General features: G+C 49.6%; 1 protein-coding gene across 1 annotated transcript in view; it reads right to left on the bottom strand.

Annotated features, from left to right (window-relative positions):
• The window catches only part of Igdcc4 (immunoglobulin superfamily DCC subclass member 4), a 31,754-nt gene that overhangs the window by 16,127 nt on the left and 2,165 nt on the right, over positions 1 to 13,462 (bottom strand). The window contains exons 3-5 of the mRNA XM_090318681.1: positions 4,526 to 4,876; positions 3,563 to 3,704; positions 356 to 492 (exon numbers count right to left, since the gene is read on the bottom strand). Coding sequence (XP_090174807.1) covers positions 356 to 492; positions 3,563 to 3,704; positions 4,526 to 4,876 — 630 coding nt within the window. The remainder of the gene's footprint in view (positions 1 to 355; positions 493 to 3,562; positions 3,705 to 4,525; positions 4,877 to 13,462) is intronic.

Raw genomic sequence — 13,462 nt, 5'->3', positions numbered from 1 at the left:
GTAGAATGTTAGCTTTGAGAAAGCTCAAGAACAGTGCCCAGGCCCTGAGTTCAAGCCCCAGCACTGGCAAGAAAGAAAGAAAGAAAGAAAGAAAGAAAGAAAGAAAGAAAGAAAGAAAGAAAGAAAGAAAGAAAGAAAGAAAGAAAAGCTCTGCAGGAAGAGTCAGGGTCTGTGGGCCCCAGCCCCAGTGGCTTGGTGACATTGCTGTCTGGACTTCATTGCTTCACTGTTCAATAGACTTAGATCCTGTCACCTGTCCGCAGGTTGGGCCTGACCTCCTTGCAGCTCTCTAAACTTCCAGCATGGCTGGCTCCAGAAACCCTCAGATTCCCCACTGATTGGCCTCCTTCCTTACCTCTGTGGACCACACTGAGTGGGGCCTCGAGGCTGAAGCGCTGGCGGGCTGAGTTGGTGGCCACACAGCGGTAGGAGCCTATGTCACTCTGCTGAACACCCAGGATCTGGAGGATGCCATTGGGAAGAGTGATGAGCCTTTGGGGAAGGAGGAGAGGGGGCTGTGAAGTTCGAGGGAACCATGGCAGGATAGCTGTTGATGAAAGAAATGCATCCAGGTGCTAGAGGCTCAGGCCTGTAACCCTAGCTACTCAGAACGCTGAGATCTGAAGATCAAGGTTCAAAGCCAGCCCCCCAAACTTGAATATGCTGTACCCAAAGGTCACTTGGGACTACAGATTCAAGAACAGAACTGGGCTCTCTCCTATAATCCTTGCTACTCAGGAGGTTGAGTGTCAGATAATCAAAGTTCAAAGCCAGCCCAGGCAGAAAAGTCCCCCCCCCCCAGTTCTGGGGCTTGAACTTGGGGCCTGAGCACTGCCTTTGGTCTTTTCCCTCAAGGCTAGTGCTCTGTCACTTGAGCCACAGCACCACTCCCAGCTTTTCTATGTATGTGGTACCAAGGAATCGAACCTGGGTCTTCATGCATGCTAGGCAAGCACTCTACCACCAGGCCAAACTCCTGGCCCCTAGGCAAAAAAGTTCTTAGAGGGTCAATCTCCAAAATAACTAGCAAAAAACCCAAGCTAGAGATGGACTTCCTGTGTTAGAGGTGTTAGCTGAGCAAGTGTGAGGCCTTGAGTTCCAACCCTGGTACATCCACAGATGAAAAGAACACATAAGAAATATCAGAGGTGGGGCACCAGTATCTCATGCCTGTAATCCTAACTGCTCAGGAGGCTGAGATCTGAGGATTGTGGTCCAAAACCAGCCTGGGCAGGAAAGTCTGTGAGACTCTGATCTCCAATAAACCACCAGGAAACGAACTCAGAGTGCTAGTCTTGAACAGAAAAAGCTCAAGGATAGTGCTCAGGCCCTGAGTTCAAGCTGAGAGAGAGAGAGAGAGAGAGAGAGAGAGAGAGAGAGAGAGAGAGAGAGAGAGAGAGAGAGAGAGAAGAGAGAGAGAGAGAGAGAGAGAGAGAGAGAGAGAGAGAGAGAGAGAGAGAGAGAGAGAGAGAGAATCTTACAAGGATTCTGATTTTCCAAAAAGCCCCCACCCCACCAAGCCCTTGGAGAGATCTGTCTAGGACAAGGGATCGCTAACTGAGGGAGTGGAAATTGTAGGCGATGGACTCCAGAAGGCCGGACAAAAGGGAACAGTATTTTTTTGAGTGTGTCTGGGTACTGGGGCTTGAATTTGCTTCCTTGCTAGGCTTCTGCATTCAAGGCTGATGCTTTACCACTTCAGCCTTACCTATACTTCCATTTTTGCTTTGTTTTGTTTTTCTGTAGCTTGGAGGACTTGAACTCAGTGCCTGGGTACGGTTGCTCAGCTCTTTCACTCAAGGCTAGCACTCTACCACTTTGAGCCACAGTGCTACCTCCAGTTTTCTGCTGGATAAATGGAGCTAAGGTTCTCACTGACTCTCCTGCCCAGGCTGGTTTTGAACCTTGCTCCTCAGACCTTGACCTCCTAAATAGCTAGGATTACAGATGCGAGCCACCAGTTCCTGACTGTTATTGTTCTTTTAACGCATGTTAAAGTGTGTACAGGAAAAGTATTGATTGTGAAAATGGCATAAACATTAGTTGAAGTCACAACATGGCTGTGAATGCCTAGAATTTGGGGAATAATGATTGCTAGTTGTGTGTGTGTGTGTGTGTGTGTGTGTGTGTGTGTGTGTGTGTGGTGATGGTGGTAAATTGGAGATAAGACTCTCACAGTCCTTCCTGTCCAAACTAGGTTTGAACCACAGATCTCAGTCTCCTGAGTACCTAAGATTCCAGGCATGAGCCATCAATTCCTGGCTGATCGCTGGTTCCCAAAGAAGAAACATGATCCCCAGATTATCTCCTATTATTAGAAATTAGTGTTAAGTAAAAGGAATTGCTTTGGGGTCTAATCTTCACCACTGAAGTCTACAAACCTGGGCCCCTCTTCCCTGACAGAGTGCGGTTATGAACTGCATTGTGCAGAGGCCCACATCAAGGCATATGGTCTCATTCCAACCACTGGAGTTTATGAATAGCATAGTTGCACATGGACTATATCTGGACACGTGTAAAAATACATACCTTGGCCATCATCAAGTTGCTGTTTTCAACATTTCTTTATTCCTTCACACAATGTGCTGGGACATGTGAGTCTGGCTTATTTATAGATGAGGATTGCTTTTCAGAGAACTTAGGGGCAAACATTCCCAGAACCCTGGAACTGGCAGCTTCCATTTTGTGTGGGCAAGGCCTGTGGCTTTGTGGGTGAGGCCTGTGACTCTGTGGGAAGCTGCTTGAATCAGATGTAGAAGGAGAGCTCTGAACCCCACTGCTTTATTGCTCAGAGTTAATACAGTTAGGTCACCAAACTCTAAACCCACCTGCAGGACAAACTTCTTCAAGTCCTTCAGCTTCTCTCACCCAGCCCCCAGAGCTCACCTGGGAGAGGCCCCTGTGTCATCCTACGATCCTCTATGTATCAATCCAGACAATATCCACCATTCCTTACACATCAGGAAGAAGTTCATTATACATTACGTGTCAGCCTCGGAAGGAAAGTCCACGAGACCTTTATCTCCTATGAACCCAACAAGAAATCAGAGGTGGAGCTCTGGTTCAAATGGTTAGAGCATTGGCCTTGAGTGAAAACTAAAGGGCAGCACCCAGGCCCTGATTTCAAGAGCCAGAACTGGCACAGAAAAGAAAAGAAAAAAGAAGAAGAAAAAACAAAAAAGCTGAGCACTGGTGACTCACATCTGTAATCCTAACTTCTCAGGAGGCTGAGATCTGAGGGTCGTGGTTTAAAGCCAGCCTGGGCAAGAAAGTCTATGAGACTCTTACCTTCCAATGAACCACCAAAAATCCAGAAATGGAGCTGTGACTCAAGTGCTAGAACATTAGCTTTGAGTAGGAAAGCTCAAGGATAATGCAAAGGCCCTGAATTCAAGCCCCAGGGCCCACACAAAAAGAAGGAAGGAAGGAAGGAAGGAAGGAAGGAAGGAAGGAAGGAAGGAAGGAAGGAAGGATTGATTCTCATAGCAGCTGTTGGGTTCTCAAACAGCCATTTTCTGCCAAGATGTGGCCTTAGCGACCCAGTCCTCCTCTGAACACTCACCGAGGCTCCTCGGGCAATGTCATCTGGTCCTTCTCCCAAGTAATAACAGGGGCCGGCAGCCCCTCAACCTGGCACTGGAAGCGAGCTGTCCCATTCTCCTCCACTGTCTGAAACTCCGGGTGTAGAGAAAAATCTTCCAGTGCTAGGGATCAGGACAGTGGTGGGGGGGGGGAGGAAGAGAGAGGAAGGGGGAGAGAGTGAGTGGGTCATGGAAAACAGCAGAGGACATTCAGACCAAGGGTACACAGTTGGAAAGAAATAGCCAAAAATAAAAAGCAGTAATTACTGGTGAGACCACTGGCAGAATGAATTTCATGGTCTCTCTGCCCAATCATGGTGGTTTGTGCGTACTGACAACCCCAAAGAACTGGAAGCAGGGTGGGGGACATGTGGGGATGGATGGGGTCCACCCACTGCCTGCTGTGTGGGCACAGCTTCTATGGAGGCTTCTTCTTTGGGCCCTGATTCTTTTTGTGCATGTGTATGCCAATCTTGGGGCTTGAACTCAGGGCCTAAATGTTGTCCCTGAGCTTTTCTGCTCAAGGCTGTGAGCCACAGCGCCACATCCAGATTTTTTTTTTTTTTTTTTGGTGGTTAATGGGAGCTAAAGGTCTCACAAACCTTCCTACCCAGGCTGGCTTTGAACCCTGATGTTCAGCTCTCAGCCTCTCAGAGGAACTAGGATTAGAGGCATGAGCTTACCGGTGTTTGGGCCCCTGACCTCTTTCGGAGCTTTAACTGCACAATTCAGAGGGCAGGAAAAGTGTGTGTGGGGGAACCCGAGAAGCAACAGAAGAAACACTGAACAGTGAGGGCCATGAGTGCAGGCAGGACCCCCTTGTGCAAGCATGGAGAAGGGGGTTCAAGGTGAAGGTGTTTGCGCAGGGAGCTAACTACACACCCCACACCCCTTGGGGTGGGTCTCCTGGCCCCAGCATGACAACCCTGGCTGCAGGTACTTACTGGCAAGCTTGACCACGGCAGCCTGGCTGGCAATCACTCCAAGAAGACCATGGGCCAGGCAGGAATAAGTGCCTTCAATGGTCCCCAACTCTCTGGGCACTTCCTCATCTCTGTTATCCGTGGCTAAAGACCAGGACAGCCAGAGGGAGCCGTTGGGGAGCAGGCGCAGGTGGTCATGTTCCATTAGGGTGTTTCCATCCTTGCTCCATGTCACCTTGGTCGGGGGTCCAGTGGCGGCAGTCCCCAGACTACAGTCCAATACAGCATCCTGTTCTGGACTCAGGACCACTTGTAATGGCCCTGCAGCACAGCTCAGTTCTATGTTTGTCTCCTGTGGCCCAGCGAGCTCCCCTAGGGAGAGGAAAGAAGGGCCATCCGTGTGCTGTCCTCCCTGCTCCTGAGCCACTGAGTCAGAGACAGGATGTAGCCGGGATTACAGGCATGAGCCACGGTGCCTGATGCACCTGCTATACTTCTGGTTGTTCAACTTTCCCCCATCAAAAAGATCCAGTATGTTATTATTATCCGGTATATTATGAATTATTCTCCAGCACTATTCAAACAACCCAAACATTTTCCACCTGATGGGCAGGTAAGGATATTACTGAGTCAGCCAAAGGAGTGAAGAGCCGACTTGTGCTCTAACGTGGATGAACCCTGGAAAACCTTAGGCCAGTCCCCAAATGCCTAGTTACGCGATCTTATTTCCATGAAATGTTCACCACAGATACATCCACAACACAAAATAATAGATCACTGATCACCAGGGCTGGGGGAGCAGAAGAGAGTGATTGCTCCTCAGTCTGAGCTTAGTCTCTTTTTCTTTGTGTCAGTCCTGGGCCTTGAACCAGTGCCTGGTGAGTTCTCTTTTTGGAGGGTGAGGAAATCTTGTAGAGCTGGGTGCTGGTGGCTCCAGCCTGTATCAGCCTAGCTACTCAGGAGGCTGAGATCTGAGGATTATGGTGTGAAGCCAGCCCGGGCAGGAAAGACCATGAGCCTTTTATCTTCAACAAACTACCAAAAAAGCTGGATGTGGCGCTGTGGCTCAAGTGGTAGAATGCTACATTTGAGCAAAAGAAGCTCAGGGACAGCTCCCAGACCCTGAGTTCAAGCCCCAGGAATGACCAAAAAAAAAGATAGATCTGGGGCCGGGAGTTTGGCCTAGTGGTAGAGGGCTTGCCTAGCATGCATGAAGACCCGGGTTCGATTCCTCGGTACCACATACATACAAAAAAAAAAAAGCTGGAAGTGATGCTGTGGCTCAAGTGGTAGTCCTTTAGCCTTGAGAAAGCTCAAGGACAGTGCTCAGGTCCTGAGCTCAAGCCCAGGACTGGCAAAAGAGAGAGAGAGGGTGGGGGGGGGGAAGAAAGAAGAGGTTTCAGCACTAGGTAGTATCCAAGGTTATCCAGATTTTTGAGAACATTAAGCACTACTGACTGGAAGACTTAATGGTGAATTGTATCTCAGTGAATTTCCTTCTTCATAGGACTGTGAGAACAGGTATAATGACATGGGGGTCCATCAATGTCACCCCCTGTTCCCGGGCCCTAACAGGCCATCTCTAACCAAACCTGCAGCCTAGGCAAGGAAACATTCAGAATATATTAGAAGCAAGCTCTATCTGCGCATGTCTGTGAGCCCAAACATACCCTGAGTAAACAAAAGTAAGTCTTAACCAGTGCTGGTGGCTCACTCATGCCTGTAATCCTAGCCATGCAGGAGGCTGAGATCAGAGGATGACGGTTCAAAACTAATCGGAGCAGAAAAATCCATGACACCATTAATTCCAATCAACCACCAGAAATCCAGAAGTGGCGCTGTGGTTCAAAGTAGTAGAGACAGTGCCCAGGTCTGAGTTAAAGCTCCACGACAGAGGAGGGGGAGGGGGAGGGGGAGGGGGCTGTCCTAGCTGGTCTGGGGAGTTCCCTGCCCTCCTCCGTGAGGGAAGTCAGATTCTCCCACTTCTCTCACCATAGGCAGATGAGCAGAAGCTCCTGGGAGACTTAAGTGAGCCCCCCCAGAGGTAGGAGCTAGACTGAGCTGGATTCAGAGCACACTCCGCAGGACTGAGCCCCAGCCAGCGGCCGCTTCTGCTCTGGAGACTGGACAAGCTAAATGTTCCAAGCTTCCTGCCAGTAGCTAACATCTTCAAGGCCAGGAAGGAGGCGGCTCACAAGTCTTCTGACCTACATCAGAAGACCCAAGAGTAAGAGCCCAAGAGTAAGGAAAAAGGAGGAAGGGAATGTATGCAACATTAGGCAAAACCACGGAAGGGAAGGCACACCCTAAACCCCCATTTCAGCAGGGGTTAGTACCATTACTCACAGAAATGCTTGGTTCTTGGGTTTTGTTTTTGTTTTGTTTCTGGGCAGTCCTAGAGCTTGAACTCAGGGCCTGGGCACTGTCTCTGAGCTTCTTTTACTCTAGGCTAGCACTCTACACTTGAACCACAGCGCCACTTCTAGCTTTTTCTGGGTATGTGATACTGAGGAATCGAACCCAGGGCTTTTGTGCATGCTAGGCAAGCACTCTACCATTAAGCCACATTCCAACCCATGCTAGATTCTTTCACAGGCCCATCTGCCAACTCCCCGTTCCATTCCCAGTCAGTGGCCCAATGTCTCTTTTCCTTATTTATTTATTTTTTGTGGGTCATGGAACTTGAACTCAGCCTGGGTGTTGTCCCCGAGCTCTTCAGCTCAAGGCTACTGCCCTACCCTTGAGCCAAACCCCACTTCCCTTTTTCTAGAGGTTAACTGGAGATAAGAGTCTCAGGTCCTTCTGTGCCCGGGCTGACTTTGAACCTCGATCCTCAGATCTCAGCCTCTTGAGTAGCTAGGATTATAGGCGTGAGCCACTGTGCCCAGCAATGGCCGCAGACCTCTTCAGGGTTAAACCAGAGCCTGGGCACTATCTCAAAGCTTTTTTGCTCACGGTTAGTGCTCTACTACTTGAGCCATAGGTCCACTTCTGGCTTTTTTTTTTTTTCTTTTGTTAATAGGAGATACAAGTTTCACAGACTTTCCTGCCCAAGCTGGCTTCGAACAGTGAGCCTCAGATTTCAGACTTATTCATCCAGAGGCAGCGCTGTCCTTGAGCTTTCCCCCCTCAAAGCCAGCACCCTTGGACCACACGTTGGCTTCCAGCTCTGATCTATGATCCACAGATCTCAGCCTCCTGGGTAGCTAGGATTACAGTCATGAGCCATGGGCATGCAAGCCGTGTGTGTGTGTGTGTGTGTGTGTGTGTGTGTGTGTGTGTGCGCGCGCGCGCGTGTGTGTGTGATTTTTGGGGGGTAGTGGTGCTGGAGAATTAAACGGAAGGCCTCGGCATACAAGAGAAGGCAGTCTTTTCTGTCTCTAGGCCCTAGATTGCATGATTCACGCTCTGGGTTGGGGAAAGGCCAGGCCGGGCTCTCCGCCCGCTTCCAAACGCCCCCAAGTCCAGCCACAGAACAGTTGGTTTGGGTTTTAGGGGAGAGAAAAAGCCCCACAGGACATGAATCCCTGAACCCTCCCGCTCCTGAAAGCCTGTCCTGGGCTTGGCAAATCCCCTGCTGTGCTGAACAAACAATGTGAACACTGGGGCCCCAGCAGCTGCTGGGTATGTCAGCACCGTGGGCTCTGGCAGGCAGGACCAGGACTGCGGCCAGATCTGGGGCGGCTGGCTGGGGAGTCCAGGAGAGCTTCAGTTCCCTTTCTGAATATTCATAGATCAGCAGATGTCTGGCTTTGCCACCTCCAAGGAGCCCAGCAAGGCAGAACAGGGAAAGCAAGAGGGAGTCAGAATACAGAAAGGACAGGGTGTCCCTCAGGGAACCACTGCACTGAGCCATCAGCCATTTTCCTATCCAGGCTAGCTTTGAACAGTGGTCTTCCCATCTCAGCCTCCTTAGTAGTTGGGGTGACAGGCGTGAGCCCATGTGAATGGACGTCAGCAAAACCTGAGGTCCTCATTTTATAGTAGGGGAAGGGGAGTGCGAGGGGGGGGGATTGGCCTTTCTTATCTTTCCAGGAGACAGAAAAAGTATCTTTTAACCTTTTAGTGGATGAATCCAACATCAAGAGGAGGAACTGTCCTTGAGTGTGGGGGAGGGCAGGCACCCGGGGCTCACGCTTGTAACCTGAGCTACTGGAGACACTGAGATCTGGCTGGAGGCCAACCTGGGTGAAAAGTTCACAAGACCCACCCCCCTCTGTCATTTCAGCCAATAGCTGCGCGGGGTGGGGTGCACCAACATGCCAGTTATGTGCGAGCCTGAGATCAGAAGAATGCTGGTTCCAGGCCAGGCCTGGCAGAAAAAGTTTGTGAGACCCCATTTCAACAGAGAAATGCGGGGCACGGCTGTGCACCTGTCACCTGAGCTATGGGGGAAGTAAACACGTGGGGAGCGGCAGGATCATGGTTCAAGATGGCTTGAGCTAAAAGCAAGATGCTATCTCAGAAATAACTGGAGCTCGCTGGGCATGTGGGGCTCACGACTGTAATCCTAGCTACTCAGGAGGCTGAGATCTGAGGTCTGCAGTTCGAGGCCAATCTAGGTAGGAAAAGTGCATGAGATTGTTGTAAGTAACTACCAAAAAAGACTGGAAGTGGAGCTGTGGCTCAAGTGATAACGCGTTATCTACCTTTGAGCACAAAAGTTCAGAGGCAGAGCCCAGGCTCTGAATTTAAGCACCAGGACTGGCACATGTGCACATGTGCACACGCGCACGTACACACACACACACACACACACACACACACACACACACACACACACACTACAACTAAAGGGCTGGGGAACTGGCCCAAGTGATAGAGCTCTCATCTCCTGGGAGACAAGAGTCAGAGAACTGTTCCTTGGCTTTGTGGCAATGAAACTAGCTCTCCGCTGTCTCCATTTCCAACTTGGCTTCATCTCTCCTGGAGGACTCTGTCTAAATGCCAGGCCAGCTGTGAGGCTGTCCAGCCTCCCCAGGGGAAGGGACTCCCATCACATGGCCACTGTGAAGTCTTTATCCACTCTTCTTCTCACCTATGTGAGAGGCCAACGTGTAGCCTCAGAATCAGATACCTGGGTTCAAAGCCCAGGGAAGCCTGAGATCAACACTTTTTCTTCCTTCTACCTGTTTCCCTAACCTTAAAAAGAGAGTCTTGCTCAAACTGGGTGTTGATGGTTTATGCCTATAATGCTGGCTACTCAGGAAGCTGAGATCTGAGGAATGTTCAAAGCTAGCCAGGGCAGAAAAGTCTATAAATCTCATATCTTCAATTAACTACCAAAGAAAGAAAGAAAGACCAAACGTAGGGCTGTGGTTCAAGTGGTAGAGAACCAGCCTTGAGCAGAGAAGCAAGGGCAGCCTTCAGGCCCTGAATTCAAACCTCAGGAGCAGCACACACACAGGGTAATTCTCCCAGCCCCCTCCACTTTCCCAGGAGATCCAAGGCAGTGTCAGTTTCTTCCAGAAGCTTCTTCACAGCCCTTCTTCACACCCTTAGCCCCTCCCGCCAACAGGTGGAAGGAATGCTGGTTCTTCTGCTTTACATCCTGGTCCCTGATGACTTCACCCATCCCTATCTCAGTTCGTGTCTCCCAGCTCTTTGAAAGCACCCACTGTGCCAGGTGTGGCTGGTGATACTCCTGGCTCCCTTCCTGGGGGGGGGGGTGTACCCCATGTGATTTACATGCATACCCCCTCTTCTATCCTCCAAGACTTAAGGTGCTTAAATCACTGCTATCACCGGCCTAAATCCTTCCTTTCTCCCAGCCTAGGTGCTGAACTCTTGAGATTATGATCTATTTGGCTCTTCCTTCCTTCCTTTCTTCCTTTCTTCTTTTTTTTTTTTTCCAGTCCTGGGCTTGAGCTCAGGGCCTGAGCACTGTCCTTGGACTTTCTCAAGGCTAGAGCTCTACCACTTGAGCCTCAGCACCACTTCTGGCTTTTTTCTATGTATGTGGTACCGAGGAATCGAACCCGGGTCTTCATGCATGCTAGGCAAGCACTTTAACCACTAGGCCAAACTCCCGGCCCCTCTTTCTTTCTTCTTCTTCTTCTTCTTTTTTTTTGTGCTGGTCCTGGGGCTTGAACTCAGGGCCGGGATGCTGTCCCTGAGTTTGTTTTGTTTAAGGCTACCACTTCTGGCCTTTGGTAGTGTATGAAGGGTAAGAGCCTCACGGACTTTCCTGTTCAGGCTGCCTTTGAACTGTGATCTTCAGGTCTCAGCCTCCTGAGTAGCTAGGACTACAGACGTGAGCCACAGGCACACAGCTCCCATTCAGCTTTCTAAAGACTTAGTATCTAGAACAATGCCTGCGTCATAACAGATCTGGGACTTGAACTCAAGATGCCCATGAGACTTTTTTTTTTGCCATTCATGGGGTTTGAAATCAGGGCCTGGGCACTATCCTTGGACACTTTTGCTCACGGCTAGCATTCTGCCATTAGAGCCACAGCACCACTTCTGGCTGTGTGTGTGTGTGTGTGTGTGTGTGTATGTGTATGTGGTACTGAGGCATCAGACTGGGGCTTTGTGCATGCTAGGCCAGCCCTCTACTACCAGGCTATGCTCTCTGCCCCCCAGGAGACTTTTATCTCCAATGAACCACCAGAAAACTGGAAGTAGAGCTGTGATTCAAGTGGTAGACCACTAGCCTTGAGCAAAAAAGCTCAGAGAAAGCAACCAAGTCCTGAGTTTAAGCCCCATGACCAGGAGAAAAAAAAAAAAGTTTCATGGAATTTTTATTTGGGCTTGCTTTGAATCTCAACCCTCAGATCTCAGCCTTCTGAATAGATAAAATTACAGGTATGAGCCACCATTACCTGGCATGCTTCCTTTATAAATAGCTCAAAAATTTTTTTGTCAGTCGTGGGGCTTCAACTCCAGGCCTGGGCACTGTTCCTGAGCTCTTCAGCTCAAAGCTAGCACTCTACCACTTGAGCCATAGCACCACTTTTAGTTTTCTGATGGTTAATTGGAGGTAAGAGTCTCAGGGACTCTCTTGCCCAGGCTGGATTTGAACAGTGATCCTCCGCTCTCAGCCTCCTGAGTAGCTAGGATCCTGGCGCCAACTTTGGGAAACTCTTATCTCCAATGAATCACCACGAGACCAGAAGTGGAGTTGTGGCTCTAGTGGGTAGAGCACTAACTACCCTTGAGCCAGGGTAGTTGAGCTAAGAGACAACTCCTGGGGCTTGAATAAATGAACGACCAAATACATAATGAGTTCACCCCTTTCTTTTGTCTCCCCTACCATGCTCTGCTCACACTTCAGAGTCCTGTCCTCCAAACTAGGTGACAAAATAATGAACAACTTATTCAATCATCCAGGGGGGTCTTTGGTCTACACCTGAGAAATTTATGGATCCTCAGTTTCCCCAATCCCAGTAACCCCAGGGTCTCTAAATTCAGAGGATGCTCAGTCTCTAAATCTGGCGTAAATCGGGTAATTGTTGCTCAAGTCTATAATCCTAGCTACTCAGGAGGCTGTGATCTGAGGATTATAGTTCAAAGCCAGCCCTAGCACTAAAGTCTCATCTCCACAGAACCACAGAAAAACTGGAAGTGGAGTTGTGGTTCAAGTGGTAGACTGCTAGCTTTGAGAGAGAAAAAAAAGAAAGCTAAGGGACAGCACCCGGGGTTTTGAGTTCGATCCCTAGGACTGGCATCAGAATCAATTAATTAATTAATTTCAGCAAGAAGGCATTACGTTGGGCCCCAAGATATCCTTTCTGGTTTTCCTTCTCTGGCCCCCAAGCTCCCCTCAGGCCCCTCTGACCAGGCTGGGGGGTCCTCTTATTCACAGCCTCTTCCCCTGCGCCCCTGGGAACTGGGAAGCCCTGGCCTGAGAATAATATCTGTTGTGCAGCTGGAATTCTGCCTCCATTCTGGTGGACAAGGAGGGGAGGGGAGGAGGGCGCCCTCACACCCCAGAGAGAGAAAGGGAGCAGGCCCCCTTGTGTGGGGATGAAGGGTATGGAGAGGGTGAACTTGGCACATGTGTACCAAAACCCACCAAATGTTTGGTTGTCCAGCAATGTAGCCCCAGTGACTCAGAGCTGGGAGGCGAGCTCACCCCAGTTCAGTCTTTAACCCTGGAAAGTCACTCTGTTTTCTTATCTGTAAAATGGACTCATGCTAAAATGATTTGTACACTTCTCCGAGTGTGTGTGTGTGTGTGAACATTTAGGGAGTAAAGGAGAGGAAATGCAAAGCTAAGGTCAAAGTAGCCAGGGTCTGAATTCAAGCTTTGCATCTCAAGCCTGGCATTCTATCATTTGAACCACAGATTCACTTCAACTTTTTCGTGGTTAACTGGACATAAAAATCTCATAAACTTTCCTCCCTAAGCTGGCTTCAAACAGCGTCTTTACATCATCTCAGTCTCCTGAGGAGCGAGGATACACGCGTGAACCACAAGCACTGGCTTCAGTCTATTATTTTTTTACTCTCCCCTCCTTTGCTCGCTCACTGTTCAGTCTATCTTCATGTCCTGTACAGTCTATATTCTTTGGAATCCGATCACTCTGTCCCAATTGCTGCCACCATCCTGTCTTCTGAATTATTCCCTCAGTCTCCTGAGGAGCTGGCATTTCCTGCCCCCAACTCTGCCAACCCATTCTGCACAACGACTGCTACGTTGATCTTAAAACCAGGCCAGGGGCTCTTCCTCCAGACCAGAAAACTAAGCTGAGCCCTTCACAAACTGGATCTAGCTCCCACAATGCATTCCGTGATCTGGGGTCCATTTCTCCACCAGCCTCTGGACTCTAACCTCCAGCCACAACTTAGCTTCATTCTACCAACTAAAACTCCAATCACAACCAGCAGCGGTGCCTCCTGCCTATAATCCTAGCTATTCAGGAGGCTGAGATCAAAGGATGGCAGTTCCAAGCCAGTCCATACAAGGGAAGTCTGAGAAATGCTAATCTCCAATTAACCGTCAAAACAAGGCAG

Source organism: Megascapheus bottae, chromosome 25 (genome assembly GCF_031878675.1).
Source record: "Megascapheus bottae isolate mThoBot1 chromosome 25, mThoBot2.hap1, whole genome shotgun sequence".
In the NCBI taxonomy this organism is placed as follows: Eukaryota; Metazoa; Chordata; class Mammalia; order Rodentia; family Geomyidae; genus Megascapheus; species Megascapheus bottae.
The sequence above is the reverse complement of the archived record's forward strand: the minus strand, read 5'-3'. Positions and strand labels throughout refer to the sequence as shown.